This window comes from Acomys minous (genome assembly GCF_964271855.1).
Source record: "Acomys minous genome assembly, chromosome: 1".
NCBI classification, from domain to species: Eukaryota; Metazoa; Chordata; class Mammalia; order Rodentia; family Muridae; genus Acomys; species Acomys minous.
The window spans coordinates 56,888,318-56,906,372 of NC_140483.1; the positions used below are offsets into that span (position 1 = coordinate 56,888,318).

The following is an 18,055-nucleotide window of genomic DNA, read 5'->3' on the forward strand; positions in this document are numbered from 1 at the left end:
CTGTTAGAGGCAGCTTATCCCCATCATCTTGGCTTCCGGCCTTTCCAAGACACGGTGATCCTTCCATGTTCCCAATTAGCTGTCCCTGAAAAATGGCATTTCTCTTTCCAAGAAGAAGGCCTTTGGCTGCCTACTGTCAACTCTCCTCCTCACCCAGCTTAGTTCTCTGGAGGTAGTCAATCAGGAAATCCTCAGAGGGACGGGGCTTCATTCCTAAGGACCTGGGCAGCTGAGTAGTGGCCGTGCACACACACACACACACACACACACACACACACACACACACACACACACGATGGGAGGTGGTGGGGAGTGGGGAGGTGGGGTGTCAGGGTTCTGGCTCTTTGTGGTTGGGTGCTATCTCCTCAGGAGCTGACAAATTCCCCTGCTTTTGTTTGTAGCTGTGACAGAGGCACAGCTCTCTGCACGATTTAGGCCACAGCCACGGTCTTCTCCACCATCCAACCCGGGGCCCCAGCTAAAATGACATTTCTCATGTAGAGCTTTTAAATCTAGCCCTGAGCCAGCTAGAGCTGCTGGGGTCATGTTTTAGGGTCTTCCCGCCCCCCAGGGCTTGTTTCAAAGCTGGAGGATGGTGGCAGGGGCGGTGGAGGGGCAGGGTGGCAGGGGTGATGGGGTGGCAGAGATGAGGGGGGGCCCTGGGTGCTTATTTAAGGGAACAATATCTGCATTTTCCATGCTGTGAGGGATGGCCATGAGACAGCAGTTGCCATGCACAACGTGGCTGGTCCTAGGACAGCAGGGCAGTGACTTCTTCTGCTTGCAGTTTTTAGGATCGGCATAGGCCCTGCCTGCTTCCTCTCTGGAGAGGAGCCCCTGGCTGGAGAGCAGTGAAAAGGCTGAATCTGCTTTGCCAGCACCAGCCAATCATCAGTGCCTCTAAATCTGGTCAGGCAAGAACCCTGCGGGGCTCAGGAGTGTCTGGCAGGGGTGCAGTCAGGGCACAGCATGTACGTTCCTGTAGAAAGACCACAGGACTCTGGGAGAGCGCCTCAGGTGCTCAGGTGGAGAGTAGCATCCTGTAGTTCCTCCTCCAGTTCTCTTTTGCTGTCTATAATCCCTTCACTCAGGAGGCTGAAGCAGGAGGATTGCCAGTTTGAGAACAGCCTGAGCTGTATAGATCCTGCTTCAAAACAAAACAAAACAAAACAAAAAACCAAACACAAACCAGAAGGTGGGGGGTTGGCAGAGGCATGGAGTATGGGTGATTCTAGCTGTCCCAGGCTGGGGTCCAGTGGTCCTGGCTGTAACACCCAGGCAGCATCTGCTTTAGAACCACACATGGGGAAACTCGGGGGGCGGGGCCGGCCATCTGCATTTAACCATCTCTGCCAAGGAGGTGGCAGCTTCTGAGAGCCTTGCTATGGGGGAGGCTGGTGCCCACCCGTGTATGCATTTGCAGTCTTGGTGATGGCATGGGTGTGTCCACCAAGTCTGCCACCCCTGTTCTGTAACACTGGGAGATCCTCACACTCCTGTGTGGATTTGATGACTCTCAGACAATTCAGCCCTTTCAGCAGCCCAGTTGCCCAGTGGCCTCTTGCATCATCCGCTACTTGCTTCCCCCACCCCAGTAGTCCCCCACCCCTGTGCCCTCGTCTCTGTTGGCTCTAACAGATGTTCCTCTTCACTCCCAGGCAGCAGAAGTTCATCAGCTAAAAACAAAACAACCAAAGCAAACCAGGCTCATTGTGAACTGTGGCGGAACGGCATGGGAGAGAAACAGCAATCTCCTCGCCCGCCACCACCTTCCCCTCCTCAGACCCGTAATCACCCATGCTCGCCCTGGCCTGTGAAGATAGCAAAGTTCTTACTGTCTTCATGATTTGCCATTAGTGATTCTCGGCATGATTGTGCCTCTTGGGCTTGTTAATTAGAAACAGGCTGGGAAGTGCATCCAATGCATTGGCATGTTAGCTGCTTATCGGAGGAGAAAGAGGGACCAGGTTTGGGGATGGAAATTTCCACTCTCTCCCGACGCCTGCACGGGCCTCCATTTTTTTTTTCTCACCCACTCTGCTTCTCCTTGCCTGTGTTGTGCTCTTCCTGGCTGGTGGTTTCTCCTCAATTGGTTTCTCTTCCCCACAGCTCTTGTGCTCCCTGCTTTGGGGGGGTGACTCTGTGTTTGGAGCAGAGACCCAGAGGCCAGAATCCAAAATGAAAAGGGAAAACTGGCCTGTCTCTCTCTTCCCCAAGCTCTTATGAAACCCTGCCCACACCCCTGTCACCTTCCGGCTCTGAAGGGTCTCCAGAGGCTTTCTTACAGCAGCATGCAAAGGATTATCTCCCACCCATTGTGTTGTTACTGTTTATTTTTTATTTTTTACAAAACAGGAGAAAAGAGTGAATTGGGTTGGGGACAGGTGACACATTTCTCCACAAAGGTACAAAACTGCCAATAGAAAGTCAACTTCAGAGCCCAGGCTATGGGATGAGGTGTCCCTGGACACCTCTCCCCAAATATCCTTCAGATCCAGCTGGGGACACTCCCACTTTGGGGCAGGCTCCCAAGACAGTAGAAGCCTCTTTCAGCCCTTGCCCAGGAGGGGGATGAGCAAGCAACTGAGACTGTACAAAGAGAGAGAAGAGGAAGGGGGCATATCCTGTGGGCCAAGGGCCTAGGGATACAGGCAGGGGACAGCCAAGCGGAGGCCCAGAAGCCTCTGGGGAGGTAGAGGCTCTAGGCAGAGAGTCCTTCCTGTTCCTTGGAGACACTCCTCAGAATCGTAGCTGAGGACCCCCCAGAAGGCAACAGCAACCATTTGCAGGCTACAAGAGCACCCCTAGGAGCCGCAGAGCATCCCCAGGAGCCGCAGAGCATCCCCAGGAGCCGCAGAGCTCCGTCTTTCCTGGCCAAGCTGCCAGGCCTCAAGCACGTGGCTCAGCGCCACTTTCCTGGCAGGCATCTGGCCCAGATCGCTTCCCCTTTAGTGTAGAGCTGTTCTAGTTACTTCTCTACTGCTGAGACCTGGCGGCGCTTCAGGAATGTTGAGACAATGGTGGTGGCACTGTCCCCCCATCTGAACATCTGAGCTGCTTCCTCCCTGGATTCCAGGGCAGGACAAGGGGTGCAGACACTACTCGGACAGAGGGGGCGCTCCAGCCCCAGAAAGCCCAGGCTGGAAGGAGAGGCTTCTCACCCATCCTCTGCTTGGACTGGCCCCTGCCGAGGTGGGCTGCAAGCCCAGCTACTAGCAGGAGGACAGCGAAAGCCAGGATGGCTATGAGCCCGGGTCGGTCCCCCAGGGCTCTGTGGCAAGGAGAGGCCTCTTTAGTCCTGGCCCAAACACAAGCCAACTGGGTGTGGGCATCAGCAAAGGCCACCTGCAGGCAGGCCCAATACTCTGTGGCCGGAAGGAGGCGGGTGATGTTGTAGCGGTGGGTGCCCTGGGGCAGTCGAGCCAGAGCGGTGGCTTCATGGTCCCGAGGGGAGGAGGCGCTAGACCAGGTGAGGTTGGTGGAGACTATGTTGGGAGGGGGCACCCAAAACAGCAGGATGTGATATGGGTGTGTCTCCTGCACACGGAGCTCCAATCCTGGTCCCTTGTCCCTGCTTGGCTGGAAAGGAGCGTGGCCAACCACAACACTGACTGTCTTAGTGTCAGCCCCTACCAGGTTCTGGGCCACACAGGTGTACAGCCCCGCCTCTTCCACTGTCACCCTGCGCAACTCTAGGGTCCCCTCAGGGAACACCCGGTACCTCCTTCCCGCATGAGCAGGTGTCAGTCGGACTCCAGCTGGAGTGACCCAGTAGATCTCAGGCTCTGGCTCAGCCAGTGCCCGACAGTGAAGGACCATGCTTTCTCCAGCGGCCACCTGCAGGCTGGAAGGAAAGCTTCGGGGAGAGATGAGGGGCAGGCAGTGGTCTGTCATCTCCCGGAAGGGCACCTCCCTGACTGGGAGACGCTGGAGGTCTGGGGGCTCAGCGCACAGGGTGGACTGTGGTTCGATGAAACGGACGTGGGTGCCTGTGGCATTGGCCCAGCGGATGACACAGTCACAGCGGATGGGGTTGCCGTGGAGACCCACCTCCTGTAGGTTGGGCAAAGATTCCACTGTCTGCTGGTGCAAGGCACTGAGAGCGTTGTTGTTGAGCATAAGAGTCTCCATCTGGGGCAGGTGGTGAAAGGCGCGGGGATGGATGAAAGAAAGCCGTGGGTTATTGGTGATGTCCAGTTTGGTCAGCTCGGGGAGATTTACCAGAGCGAGCTTGTCAATGGAGACCAGCTCCTCCATGTTGTTCAGTCCTAGTTCCTTGAGGTGCAGCATGTTGGCAAAGTCTCCCGGCCCCACCCGCTGCAGTGGGTTTTTGTTCAGGTCTAGGAACTTGAGCCCAGGCACCTGCTCCAATGCCCGCTTGGGCACCTGGGCCAGCTGATTGTCATAGAAAGAGAGGCTTTCCAGGCTCTGCAGTCCCTCCAGAGCGTAGTCTGAGATCTCCCGCAAGCTCATGCCTGCCAGCACCAGGCTGCGCAGGTTGGCCAGGGGCCGGAAGTTCATGTCCAAGATGGCATCCACCTTGTTGCCACCGATCATGAGGATTTCCAAGTTGGGCAGCATCTCAAACCAGCGGCTGTCGATGGTCCTAAGGAGGTTGGAGTTGAGGTGCAGTCGCAGCAGGTTGCCGAGGCCTTCAAAGGCCCTGGGGGCGATGCGGCACAGCTGGTTATGGTTGAGATAGAGCTCTTGCAGGCTGGTCAGCCCAGCAAAGCTGTGATCCTCCAGCCGGCTCAGCTGGTTCTCTTCCAGATGTAGGCTCAGCAGCTGGGGCAGGGCCTGGAAATCACAGTCACGGGCATCTGAGAAGCTGTTCTGGGACAGGTCCAGCTCTGTGAGGTTGGCCAAGTAGGCAAGCTCCGTCTGGTCTATGCGGCTGATGCTGTTGCTCTGCAGTAGCAGGGTCTGGGTCCCCGAGGGGAGCCCTGGGGGCACTGCCGTCAGGAAGAGGTCATTGCAGTCCACGGTGGTGGCCTCTCGGTAGGATGAGCGGGGTGTGTACCAGGGCCGGATCTGGCAGGCACACTGATGAGGGCAGGGCACACGCCAAGGTACCACGGGCACTGCGGCGGTGGTGCCGGCTGCCCAAGATATCAAGAGGGCAGCCACGAGGAGCCTCATGGTGGAGCTGGAAGGCAGGGAAGAGTCCTGCTCTTCAAGACTTGCAGACTGAGGGTCAGCGGCCCTGCCAGGGCCTGGGGAACTGCCCTCTCAAGGCAGTCATTCTACACGGGGTGGGTGGGCATCGCTTCGTGCCCTCTGGGTGTGGGGCCTCATCTTTGTGCACTGGGCTGGGACTGCTCACTCATTTCCTTGTCGGTGGGGCAGCCCTGGAAGGAGACAACAGAGTTAGGGATGCACGGAGCTGAGGGGTAGAATCTGTCCCTCTAGCTCCCCCGGATGGACTCCAGAAACCAGAGGGGTAGCCCAGGAGCTGGCCTGGATGGGAACCAGGCCTTCCAGACCCTGTTCCGCCCAAGGCTCCAGTGTCTTCTACACATTCTCAGGGAAGGAGTGATTCAGTCTTTGGGAGAAATTTTGGGATAACTCAGAGGTGGTGTGTGTGTATGTGTGTGTGTGTGTGTGTGTGTGTGTGTGTGTGTGTGTGTGTGTGTGTGTGAGAGAGAGAGAGAGAGAGAGAGAGAGAGAGAGAGAGAGAGAGAGAGAGAGAGAGAGAGAGAGATAGTGTGTGGGGGGGTGGCAGTGAGGGGTATAGTAGATTATGTGCACGTGTCTGGGAGGGAAGGAAAATGGACGGGCTGAAATTGCCACCATTGGAGCCCAGATAAATGCAGAATAGATGTTCTGACCTTTCTTGCTCTTCCCTCCTTGGCTCACTGGTTAAGTGAGATAAATGATAGTTTCTAGACATTTCTCTGGTGATGCAGGAGGAAGGAGGTAGTGGAGACAAACCCAGCTCTAATATATGGGATGGGTTTCCCAGAACTCTGGAATTGGGCAGGGGATCCAGGCGCCACATTTACATGGGCTGGGATGCTGGAGTGGTCCTACCAGGGGATCTGCCTAGGCTCTCCTGGGTTGGCCTTGGGAATGGCCACTTTCCACCCTGAAGGCATGGGCCTTCATTTCTCAGTGGTCTGTCACGGCTGCCCAGCAGATGTTTGGGAATCTAATTGCCTCAGCCCTGTAGGTTTGGTCTGGCCTGACCATTCCTGGTTTCTGTTGTTTGTTTCTATCCCATATTCTCTCCACAAACCCTTCGGGGTGCAGTCACCCTGACATGCCACCTCCCCTTTTGTCTCATTTCTCTGAAATGACTTCCACTTATTCTTCAAGGCTCAAGTTCAGTCACTTTTTACAGAGAGGTTCTCTTGGGCTGCAGAACCTCTTTGGGGAGGGGGGCGCCTCTTAGACAACACACAATAAGGCACAAGTGTCCACCTCTGAGGTAAGGGGCTGGTATTGTGCTGCCTCCTGCTTTCCAAGCCCTGACCAGATCATCTACAAAGCTTCCTCCGGCCAGAATCCTGCCCTCTCATTGCCACACCTATAAACACAGGTGCTTACTGTAGGAGTTCGTGCCCTTTGGGCTGCTTCCCCAAGGATGTCTCCTCTCCCCAGATCCCGACCACTGATGCTTTCTCCCTCCCGGGTCCAGGAAATCAACCTGGCTTCTTTCTCAAACCAGGCTGTACTGCCCTGAGGTACATCAAACCTTGGCTTAGAACAGGATCCGGACACAAAACTGGGCCAGATTGCATGTTCTGCTCTTTGGCCTGGCCTAACTCAGACTCAGGAGAGGTCAGATGTAGCAGCTCGTCAGTGGCTGCTATGCAGGACATGCTTCTGAAGACTCTGACCAGCTTTGCTTCATGTAGAACTGTCCTTAACCGGCCTGAGATGAAAGCAGTCACACCTCCGGTTTGTATAGGTCCAGAGGAACTCAAAGAACTAGGCTCAAGTCTCATGCTGGGAAACAGCAACCACAGTGAGAAAATGAGCCCTGGCCTGGAGGTTTCCGGGACTGTTTCCACATCGTTGCTCCGACCCAGGTCTGGTCCAGCCTGCTTTGAGCCTAGGGCTAAGGCGCACTGGCTGCCCTGAGGCAGGCTGGTGCCATTCCTGTCCTCTGGGTGAGATCTCCTTGCCAGGAAGCTGCAGGAAGCTCTCAGCAGTATTTACCAGCTTCCAGGCAGCCCCTCTAACTGGCCACTTGGGGCTCTTTGCCTCATCATCCTGTTTCCTGGATGCTGGGAGGGGAGCAGTGGGGGCAGGGCACCCCTTCACGGAGCAGGAGAGCTGCGGGCGCCTGTGTACATCCCACTTTCCTCAGCAGCTATTTCTGAAGGTGGGAAAAACAACGGTAACTTGAAAGGCACAGAGGTTTGCGTAGGGGTATGTGTGCGCTGTCGCTTAGATCTCAGGGTAAACAAACACGCGTGTGCACACATGCCTGCCTGCCTGCATACATGTTCGATGGAAGCCTGGGGAAACAGCTTCCCCAGCTGGTAACTGGGGCTCACAGAGGCAGGAGGAGGGTTTGTGGTGTACTCTGTGGGTGGGGAAGATGCAGGAAAGAAGCTGAGACGCACCTGCCATTCGGATGGCTCTAAGTGCCGTACTTCCAAACCAGATGCCAGGACACCAAACTCGGCTCTCCCTCCTGCCCTAGAGTCTATGCATCTGTTGCTTTATATTTCCTTTATTTTCTTAAGGAAGACTGACATGACCCTGGAATGAACATGTCTCGCATGTAGAGAGTTCTAGAAACGTTAGCTCCTCCTTTTCCAAGGTGTGCATGCTTTTTCCATGGCTGGGAGGTGCTCCTGCCACATAAGACCTCTTTTCATCCCCTCCCTCTCTCCCTCCCTGCTTCCCTCCATCCTTTCTTTCCTTCCTTCCTTGAACTCAGGACCCCCTTCCACCTCCCAAGTGCTCAAGAGTGCGGACATGCAACACTGTGCTCAGTGACCACAAGACTTCTAAAGGAACGATAGCCTTCTAGTCAGCAGACGATACGGTGCAACAAGCTCCCACTCTACTGAGCCTAGCTCCTGGGAACCCAATACTGCCTCCCACCCCCTGCAAGGTGGGGTGGTGAGCTGTGAGCCGACAACATAGCCATCCAGCAAAGAACGCCAGTGGATGAGGAAAACCCAGGACAGTTCCCAGTTGGAGAGGAAGGTGAGGCTGAGGAGACAGCAAGGGCTCCTCAGAGAGGACCCCAATGTGCCTCTGACCTTCAGATAAGACCTGAAAGAACTACACAAAACCTACACAGACATCTCCCCTGCTGGCCTTAATCTGTCTGTGTGGGCAGGAGCAGCGCTGGGCTAGGAACAGGGCTGACTTTAAGAGGAAGAGAGAAGCGACAACTGAATCTGGGAGCCCACAGTGTGACAACTTCTCAGACAAGTCTTCCCTTGAGGGTGGGCACGTAGCCCCTCCTGGGATGGAGGCCGGAGCTGCCCATTCATTTGCCATCACTATTAAAGGCTGACGTGGCCCTACTCAGTCAAGCTGATTAGGGAGTTCTACAGGAGCTGCGGAGAAATTGAATTGACTGTTCTTTATAATGTCCCAGGTGACAAGGAGCTCATGAAGGTGTGTGTGTGCACATGCACATGTGCGTGCACACACACACACATGTGCGCGCACACACACAAGCTCCCTGTCCACAGAGAGTCAAGCAAAGCAGAGTCCTTGTGGGTGAACATGAATACATGCAGAACACGGGACATTAAATTTTGTCCTTCCACCAGCTCCATGTGTGAGCAACAAAAGGATTCTTTCATCTTGTCAGGGAGACAACCGAGGTTCACAAAGGTTGCATCAGAGGTTACACAGATTTGGTTTGTCTCACTCTAACCTGCCCCACCAGCCCAGTCAACAGGGATCAATACTTGCTTGAGGGGAGCCAGCTTGGGACATTTGCCTTAGTTGCAGGTTTTTTCAGAGATGGACTTGGGTCCCCTGATGGGCCCACCAGACCCCTACCTTGAGCCAGGATAAGCCTGGAACCACAGAGTCAAACAATGGCAGCTGCTGCACACAGACTTGACTCTGTCATCTGACTGTGCAGTGCATGCTGGAAAGTTCTGGAGTCATCCTCCGGGCCCCATGGCTGGTGGCTCCCTCCAAAGGCACACCATTAGCTTGGAAGGATTTACTCTGCAAATCCAAATGGACCCATTTCCAGTTGAATTTCCACCGGGAATCATCTTTGGATTTGGTAGAATGTACTGAATCGATCCTCTACTCCCTCTGCTAAGAAGGAAGACCCTTGGCAAAACCCTAAAGGAAGAGTTTTGGGGGGGACACTGCCTTCCCATCCATCCTTCTCTGTCCTTGTCCCCTGCAGCACGGAGGCGGAGTCTACTGGTTTATATAAACTCCCGCCCCGCCTTTACACTGTTCTTTGCTTCCTTCCCTAAATCCTGCCTAACCCTTGAGAGCAGATGCTTTTAGTAGGAGGCAAGCAGGCAGGCAGCTACCAATTGCAGGGCCTCGGCTGTTTTGGTACCAGGTCCCCCCTGAGCCGGCTGTTTTGGTACCAGGTCCCCCTGAGCCGCGGAGACAGATGGGCAGCATAATTGAGTGTAGCATTGATAAACTCTGGCCTCCTTAGCAGCAGATAAGCCCTGGGCCCGAGCAGCAGGGGGTGCGAGGGCAGCCTCCATCTGTACACGTGGCCTCCAGTTCTCCTGGAAGGTGAATAGGTCCATCACTCCCACCTTTCACTTAATCACACACAACCAGAGCTTCTGCACGGGAGAGCACGGCATTTATCTAAGTCTTCCAGAGTCGGAATTCCATAAATAACTTATGTGAAGGAGGGCGGGCAGTACGGAAGGGGCTAGGCGTAGCCGTGGGGTTTGAGCCTGGCTCTGCCACTCCCCATGTGACCTTGGGCGAGGTACCCTGGCTTCCTGAGCCTGAAGTGCTGCAGCTGTGGAAAGTGTGATGCCATGCCTCTGTTCGCTCCCTTCCGGTCTCCCGTTACTGCTGCTGCTTCTCTGTTCGTCTCTCTCTGCAATGCTTTTCCGTCGCTGAGGTATAAGATACTGCATAGGCATGTGTACAACCCCAGACTCAACGAACTTGGGTGGATACCAGGTCAGCCACACCCAGCACTATATGTACCAATCCCAGCCCTCTAGAAGGTTCCCTCTCGCCCTTGCAACCCTACCCTGCTACCCACTGTCCTGACCTCTAGCCTCACCAGTTGTTTTCATCTTTAAGCCCAGATTCCTTCTTTCTTTTCCATCGTCAGCTGATAACAAAGCCTTTGTACCTGGGTGATACCCAGAATGTCTGTTACTACTTCCAAGCGCTCCGGAGCCTCTCAGCACCCTTCTCAGGAGGCAAGGTGGGCTTCTTTTTCGTTCCTACACCTAGAAATAGGTCTATGTCTGAAGATCCCAGCTCTGTCTAGAATCCCCGTATCCTGGGCCTGAGTGTTCCATGTCCCTTGAGGAAGAAAGACAACTCGGTGACCTCCTGGTACCCATGTGTCTAGGTCTTCTCATCACAGAGTCCTGGGTCAGTAGACAAGAGGACAGTGAAAGTTACCCTGAATTCTTTTTTTTTTTTTTTTTTTTTTTTTGTCTTTTCAAGACAGAGTTTCTTTGTGCAGCCTTGGCTGTCCTGGACTCACTATGTAGACCAGGCTGGTATCGAACTTACAGCGATCCACTTGCCTCTGCCTCCCAAGTGCTGGGATTAAAGGCGTGTGCCACCTGGTTATTTCTGGGCTTTTGGTGCCAGAGCTTAGCTGGCCTGTGGGGAGACACAGTGGGGAAGTGAGGGCCCTTTATTTAGCCTTGCTCTCTGCCTCTCTAGGGAATTTTAGAGGTCAAGGTTCTAGTAAAACTCTTTCATGGGTAGGGAGAGAGGGGTCTTATTGCTGGGCTGGAATCTCTACATTGCCAGCTCTCCTGGCTGGTCCAGGCAGAGGGTAGGAGAGCTCCAGGCTGGGAAGGGAGCCTGCCTCATTATTTCTTAATTAGAATGGAGGGCGCCAGTAGGTAGCACGCAAAGTCATTTCTGTCTGATTGCACTGCACCAGAGCGAGCTGCAGGGGAGCAGGGCCAGCAAGCCTAGGCAGAGAGTGGCTCAGCCAGAGCCCAGCTCTTCTTGCTACTTGGGCTTCTGCAAACCCACAGGGACTGCTTCTCTGACCAGAGCCTCTCTCCTGAGTTCCTGGGGTGCCCTGCACCCCTCCATGAGAACCTGCCTGTTCTCCCAGAAGATTGAGGACTCTGCAGGAGCCTTGCTCAAGCTGCTCACTCTTTCAGGCTAGCACAGTAGGAACTTGGAACATTATCTGGACAATGGCCAAGCCAGGCCAGGCCAGGCAGGGGATGTCTATCTGTCTGTCTGTCTTAGAGACCAGAAGCCACAGGGACCAAGTACCCAGAGACAAGGCCTTTCTGTGGCAGTTCCTTCTGCCTCTCCTTTAAAAAACAAAACAAAACAAAACAAAACAAAACAAAACAAAACAAACCCAATGCCATCCTGTAGTCTGTCTTTCTGTGGCCATTTTGCCTTCCTAGTGACTGTGGCTGGGTGAAAGTCACTTTGTTCTCATTCAAGTTTCTGTCTGCCTTAACAGGATCTTACACCAGCCTTCCCCTTTCTGGAGCTTTCTCCAGATCCCTCTAGAAATTCAAGTGACTCCACTGGCCTCTGCTCTGAGGCCAGTAGCGGAAACACTAGTGTTGGGGGGCGCTCAGTGATTGAATCCTGTTCCTGCTTGTCTATGTGCTCTCTGCCGCCTCCTCTGTCAGATGGGGCGGAATGTGCCTCCTGGTGGAGACAGATGTCTTCGTAGACATCATCTGGGGCTCCTTGAGTCCTTTCCCCTTTTCAGCAGCATCACCACATATCCTTGGCTGGGCTATTCCTTGACTGTTAGATTCCCTATGTTTTAGGAGGTAGAAACCTCTTCTAAGCCACTAAAAGTACTCCCTGTGGGGGCTTTGACAGGGGTTCTTGGCTCCACGTTTCAGGACAGCTCAAGGACACCACGCACCAGCAGATGACAGATACCTGACAAAATACTTGCCCAATAGATGGGTCAGATGCACCCGGCAAGCAGCGACTCTGTCTCCAATGCTCCCTGCTAGGGTCCAGAGGGGTACTCCGAGGACATGGCTGACCCCACTCTACAGACATTCCACTGCCCCAGTCCCATGCCAGATGGTTAGTCTAGACTAGCTGCTGCCCAGGTGGAGGTGCCAGGCAGACTCAGCAGCCTTCCCTGGCTACCTTATGAGCCTGGGGACCCAAGATGGCCCCTTGGTCACAGGGAGCTAGAAACAGGGGGCCAAGGACAAGGAAGCAAGAGGGAGGGTTGCAAGCGATACTGTTTCCCACACCCATGCCCTTGCATGGTCAGGTCCTCACCTACAAGTCCTGTTCCCCACTGCACATCTAGAAAGTTCCTTCCTGTCTAAAGCCTCAGTAATCAGGCCCCTCGGTGGAGCACTCCTGGATGAGCACCCCTTGCTCCTCTCAGTCCCTACGAAGCCACAGCCTGCAATCCTGTGAGGCTCTTGCCTCCTCTCTGTGCACTGTTAGGGGTAGAGTCCCCAGCTGACAGAGAAGTAAGGAGAGCAAGGGTTCTACCCTGCTCGTGAGGAGCTTTGGGTCTGCTGGCAAGAGGGAGGTGGGGTAGCGGGGTGGAAGGCAGGGCGAACACGGGGAGCAGGCCAGTTAAACACGGAGAAAGGCTAAACCCTTTCTAACGGAAAAGGAAAATGAAATCAGGATGAAAATTGATGAGGCGGGGAGAATAGGAGACTTGTTTCATCAGCAGGTTTACCAGATGAGGCTTGAGATAAATCAGGACGGTGAAGGAGGCCTGGGCTTGAAGGCGGAAGCCTTCCCTCTGGCAGCTGTGGCAGGCAGGCTGGGAGAAAAATGGCTGCAGCTGAGGCCCTCAGTGGGCGATGCTCTTTCTCCCTTTCCCCCTCACTGCAGTGAGACAGCCTGCCAGTCGGTCTCCCGTACCCTTCCAGCTCGTCCCTGCCCACCCTCCCGCTCAGCCCTCCTTCTTCAGTCCTCTGTGCCCCATAGGCCTCACTGGTGACCTCCACAGCTGGGCTCTTTCCTGCTCTCCTGCACATCACCTGGACTGCCCTGCAGCCACTGGGGAAACAGCGGAGGGCAGGCCCTGGGGATTGGTGGGAGGCAGTGCAGCCCAGGCCACGGCTGAGAACAGGTTTCAGATCACTGCCTCATCTCTCCTGGGCCTAGTGTGCCCTGAGGCGGCAGGAGCAGCAATGCTGAGAAAGTCCTCAGAAATGCAGATTCTCGGGCCCATCCAGCCCCCCCCCATGTTTGAGCTGGATGGCTTCTGACGTCCAACTCTATAAGCACAGAGAAAGTTTCAAAGAACATGAGTAAAGGTCTCGGGGTATGTTGGGCACTTCACATATGAGAGTGGCGGGGACGCAGTATGCAGGGAGGGCAGGTGGGGTTTCTCAGGTTGAGAACAAAATAAAGGAAAGCTGTCTATGGACTATAAAGTTGTTGCTGAGGGGCAGCAGGCCTCGGGTGTGGGGAAGGGCCCTGTCCCACCACATGTAGGAAGCTGGGCAGGCATTCAGAGGAAATATGCTAACAATTAAGTGTGTGGGGGCTAGGGTTGTATCAACGTGACACCGACTAGAGTCACTTGAAAAAGAAGAAGTTACAGTGGAGAAAAGGTCACGGCCAGATTGGCAATTGATGCGATGGCCTAGCTCACTGTGGTCGCTGCCACCCCTGGGCCAGGGGGGTCCTGGGTTCTGTAAGAAGGCAGGCTGAGCGAGCCATGAGGTGCCATGGCCTCTGCCACCCCCTTGTTCCTGCCTTGACTTCCTTTGGTGATGGACAGTAGGCAGAAAGCGTAAGAGGAAATAAACCTTTCCCTTGCCAGGCTGCTTACGGTTATGATATTTTACCGCAGCGACAGAAACCACATCTAAGACAGTGAGTGACGTTGATAGGCACCTTGATAAGGTTGTCAGTCTCCCTGGGGTGGGAGGGCCAAGCTCCTAGAGGGAGTCTGGACCAAGAGGTACAGAGAATAGAAGACATTCAACATCCAACAACACAGGAGGCGCCAGAAGCAGAAGCCCGGGAGAAAGCTGTAGGACGTGAACGTGAAGGAGCGGTCACCTGTGGCCTGCGAGTGGACTGGGTAAAGAGCGCTGCAGGCTGGGGTTAGCACCGTCTGGACACCATCCCACAGGCCGAGTGTAGTCCCGGGACCCGCGGAGGCCATTGCAACTCCAGCCACGGTTAACAACAGTCCTCCGAAGCAGCCGCCCCTTTCGATTGACGTTCCACCATCCCCGCTCTTCTATGAAGCCGTGGCCTGAATGTATGGGCCAGATTCTTGCACTAGAAACACCATCCCCCCCTGCCCCCCCCCCCCCCCCCCGGCCAAGCGTGGTGGTGCACGCTTTTAATCCCAGCACTCCGGGTCACAGATCTCTGAGTTCTGGGCCAGCCTGGTCTGCAGGGTGAGTAAGTTAGTTCCAGGACAGCCAGAGCTACACAGAGAAACCCCATCTCAAAAAGGCAAAATAAGAGAAGGAAACACAACCCCCAATGGCCCAGTGATGGGAGGTGTTTCAGTCACAAGGGCTCGGCCTTCCACAATGCACACAGGATATTTTGAAAGGTGTGAGAGAGGGAGTTTTGTCTTTTTCTTTCAGTCTGCTTCCCACCCCCACCCCCACCCCCCGCCTCGTCCCCCTCCCAACCCCCCATGGCGATACTGTATTCCTCAGAGGGGCCAGAATTCAAAAACCTATAAGCAGACAGCAGGCCTTGCCGGATGCTGATGACACCTCAATCTTGAACGTCTTGGCCTCTGAAATTGTGAGGAACAAATGTCTAGTCCTTACAAATGCCTAATCTCTGGTGCTCTCTTCAAGCCACAAGGAAGATACACATTTGATGGCCACAGGTGCCACCGCCCCTGTGTTAGTGGAAAGAGTGTCAGGTGGCACGCTCAAGTTCACCCAGCAGTAATGGGCCAAGGCTAGAAGGCACAGTGTGCTTCCAGCCCAGCCTCGGTTTCCCCTGTGAGTGGGCGGGCAATGGTTATGGTAGCCACTGAGATGGCCTGACGGTGATCCAGGCCTTGGCTCTCTGACAGGAGTGGCCTGCCTGTGTGCTCCTGATGCCACCGTGATGAGGGACCGATGAACTCTACTGTGACATGAGAGGGCGCGTGCCTGGCCTGAGTGAACTCCAGGCATGTAAAGCCGGGTCACAGCTCGCTGGTGCCAGCGCCTGTGCTCTGGGATCTGAGCTTTCTCGATCCGCCTGCCCCACTCCCCAGTTCCCCTCCACCCCAGAATGGAATCGGTGAGATTTCCAGCTGACTTCCTCTTGACTTCCTTTGGGTCTAGGCCAATGCAAGAAAAGGAAGCTGGCCTCTGGCCTAAGCTTACAAGCCTTCCTCAAGGAGTAGCCTTCCCCTACCCTGGCAAGCTGCTCCTCCGTACCTGTGCGGCCTCACAGCCAAGCATGCCAGGCGGGCTTGACGGCTCTCAAACCCTGAGTCTGTGATCAATACCAGGCATAATTCAGTGACTGCAGCAAGTACAAAGGAGTGGAGGTTAAATCAATATTTAGAAGCTTCAAAATTAAACTAATTAAGAGCAAGCCTTAATGATTTTTTACTGTCTGGGAATAAAAAAGACGAAAAGCCCGCCTATATTTCATGACTCCACTTTTGTAGCTGGTAATAATTTGGAAGAAGGGCACCTTGTCTGTGGAGATGGAAGATGGGAGAAGCTGGAGCATCCAGAATGCAGGGGGACACAGTGCAAGGCCTGCGGTCAGGGATGCCATGTGCTGCATCGTGTCCTCCCAGAAGACATAGTGAATTCCCACTTTGGGTACCCTTCTTAGAAAATAGGGTCTTCATAGATGTAATTAAGCAAAGATGAGCTCGTCAGGGAATATCCCAATCTAATATGACCGATGTCCCAGAAGAGGAGGAAAATGCCACACGAGGCAGCTACTCAGGGAGAAGGGACAGGATGCAGCTTCAAGCAAAGGAATGTGCCTTACTTGCCACTGATTCTGTCATCAGAAGCCAGCAGAGGCGAGGGTGGGCTCCTCTGCTGACAACTCCGGAGCTGAGACAATGTGTTCGTGCCGTTAGAAGGGACGTGAGTTTTCGGTGCATTAAAATGGTGGTTTTAGGAAGCTAATCCAGGGATTTGGGGTTCTTATTCTAACTCTGCCCCTTAGGAACCACGCCAGCTAGGGTGAGATGCTCAGCCTCCATTACCTCCTCTGACAAAATGGGGCTAAGACTTCACTCTTGTTTAAAGGTCTAAAGCGTGAGGGCAAACACGCACCGCAAGCTGTAGTGCTAGCTCCGCTCCTCCCAGTGCTGCCCTGAAGCTGGGACAGACTCCGCTGTCAGATGATGAGCCTGGTCCTATGCCCATTCTACAGATCCAACCACATCACAGGGGCGTGTTCACTGGGTCCCTAGAGATGCTAGGACCACAAAAGGGGTTTCGGTTGTCATTTTTAGTGGGGTTTTACTTACTGTAAGCTGATTTTTTCTAATCTGTAAAAGGGAAGGATGGGATGATGTCACCTAAAAATAAATGTGCTATCATATACATGCATGTACATATGTACATGCATGTATGTATATAGGACGGTTTACACCTGTAATCTCAGCATTACATTTGGAAGCTGAAGCAGAAGAACTGCTTCGAGTTTGAGTTCAAGGTCAGCCTGGGCTACTTCCTGGGATGCCATCTTAGAAGAAAAAAATGGTGTGGCATTGTTTGTAACGGTGCACATCTGTAATTAAAGTGCTTGGAAAGTGGAAGTAGTGGGATCAGTGCCATACACCACTCACTACAAAATGAATTTGAGGCTAGCCTGGGCTACACAAGACCCTATCTCAAACAAACAAAAAATCAAACCCCAAACCAAACCCCCATAATATCTGTGCAGTCTCATCTTGTTCTCATCATCACATTTCCCCCGGAAGCCTGGTAGGATCAGTTCTGAGGGATGCTGGTGCTGGTGTTGATTGACAAGGTTTCTGGAATGTTCTTGCTGGCTCTGCCCCTGATGGCTTGGTTAAAGAAGGGAGCCCGGAGCAATTTCCCTTTATTCTCCTTATAGCATATGGAGTATGAAGGGACCAGGAATAAAATTCCGGAAATAAATTTTATTCCAGAAATAAAATCCTGTTCTCAAGAGCCACTCGAAACCCCGTGCTCACTTTCAGCAAATGTTCCTAGTGGCTCACCGTACTCATCAGTGCTCTGTTCCCGAGTGCGATGCAACAGGGGTGCTGCTCTGTGGGAGCCGCCTTTGGGGCTCTGTGGGAGAGGGTTTTCAGGTGGTCTCAGAGGTTTAGAAGAAACTGCAGCTTGTAGCAGTGGGAATTTCAAATGGGGTCCTGGGGAGCCAGCCTTCCTGCCACTGTGATGGCTGCCATTCTTCTCAGATGGGCATCACTAGAGCAAATGAGAGTGTGTTTTTATAAGAGTAAAACAACAAATCAGCCCCCCTCCCCCTAACCTTAAACTCTCAGAGTTCTAGGGAGCAGTGCACTGATGCCCACAACTTAGTCTGAAATGCACCAGAAAAGAAGACGGACATTGGCTATACAGAGCTGGTGGTGTCAATGGTGAAACCAGGTGGTGAAACAGGAGCACATCACCAAGAGTCCTCCAACCCTGTTGTCTTGCTGGAAACTGTTCATAGTTAAGTTTTTCCAGGGAGGGGTGTGGGGGATTCCTGATTGCTTTACTGCAAAGCTAGGGCTGGGAGCCATGCCTTCAAGAGAACACAGGCGTCTCTTGCACCTTTGCACGTGAATGAAAGAGCAAAGCTGGTTTCTCATCCAGCCAGGCCGACTCTGAGCAGAGTTTTGAGTGGGCCCAGATGAACCTGTACGGGATACCAGGGAAGCTGGCTGCGTGGGAGACGCTGCTGTGGCCCCATAGGGCTGGCTCTGTGGGCCAGGGCTGGTAGCGGTTCTGCTCCGTTTGAAGCCCTCCCTCCCCCCTTACCTCCCCCCCTCCCCCCCCCC

The 18,055-nt window shown here is 54.0% G+C and overlaps 1 protein-coding gene across 2 annotated transcripts in view; it reads right to left on the minus strand.

Moving 5' to 3' along the window:
* Positions 1-2,315: 2,315 nt before the first annotated feature.
* Positions 2,316-18,055, minus strand: part of LRRN2 (leucine rich repeat neuronal 2) — a 58,839-nt gene continuing 43,099 nt past the window's right edge. Inside the window, exons 2-3 of one of the 2 annotated variants that reach the window (XM_084789874.1) lie at positions 17,267-17,477; positions 2,316-5,348 (exon numbers count right to left, since the gene is read on the minus strand). In XM_084789874.1, coding sequence (XP_084646000.1) covers positions 3,001-5,139 — 2,139 coding nt within the window. In that variant the 5' untranslated portion in view covers positions 5,140-5,348; positions 17,267-17,477 and the 3' untranslated portion in view covers positions 2,316-3,000. The remainder of the gene's footprint in view (positions 5,349-17,266; positions 17,478-18,055) is intronic. The other variant, XM_084789873.1, reaches the window with a different exon arrangement.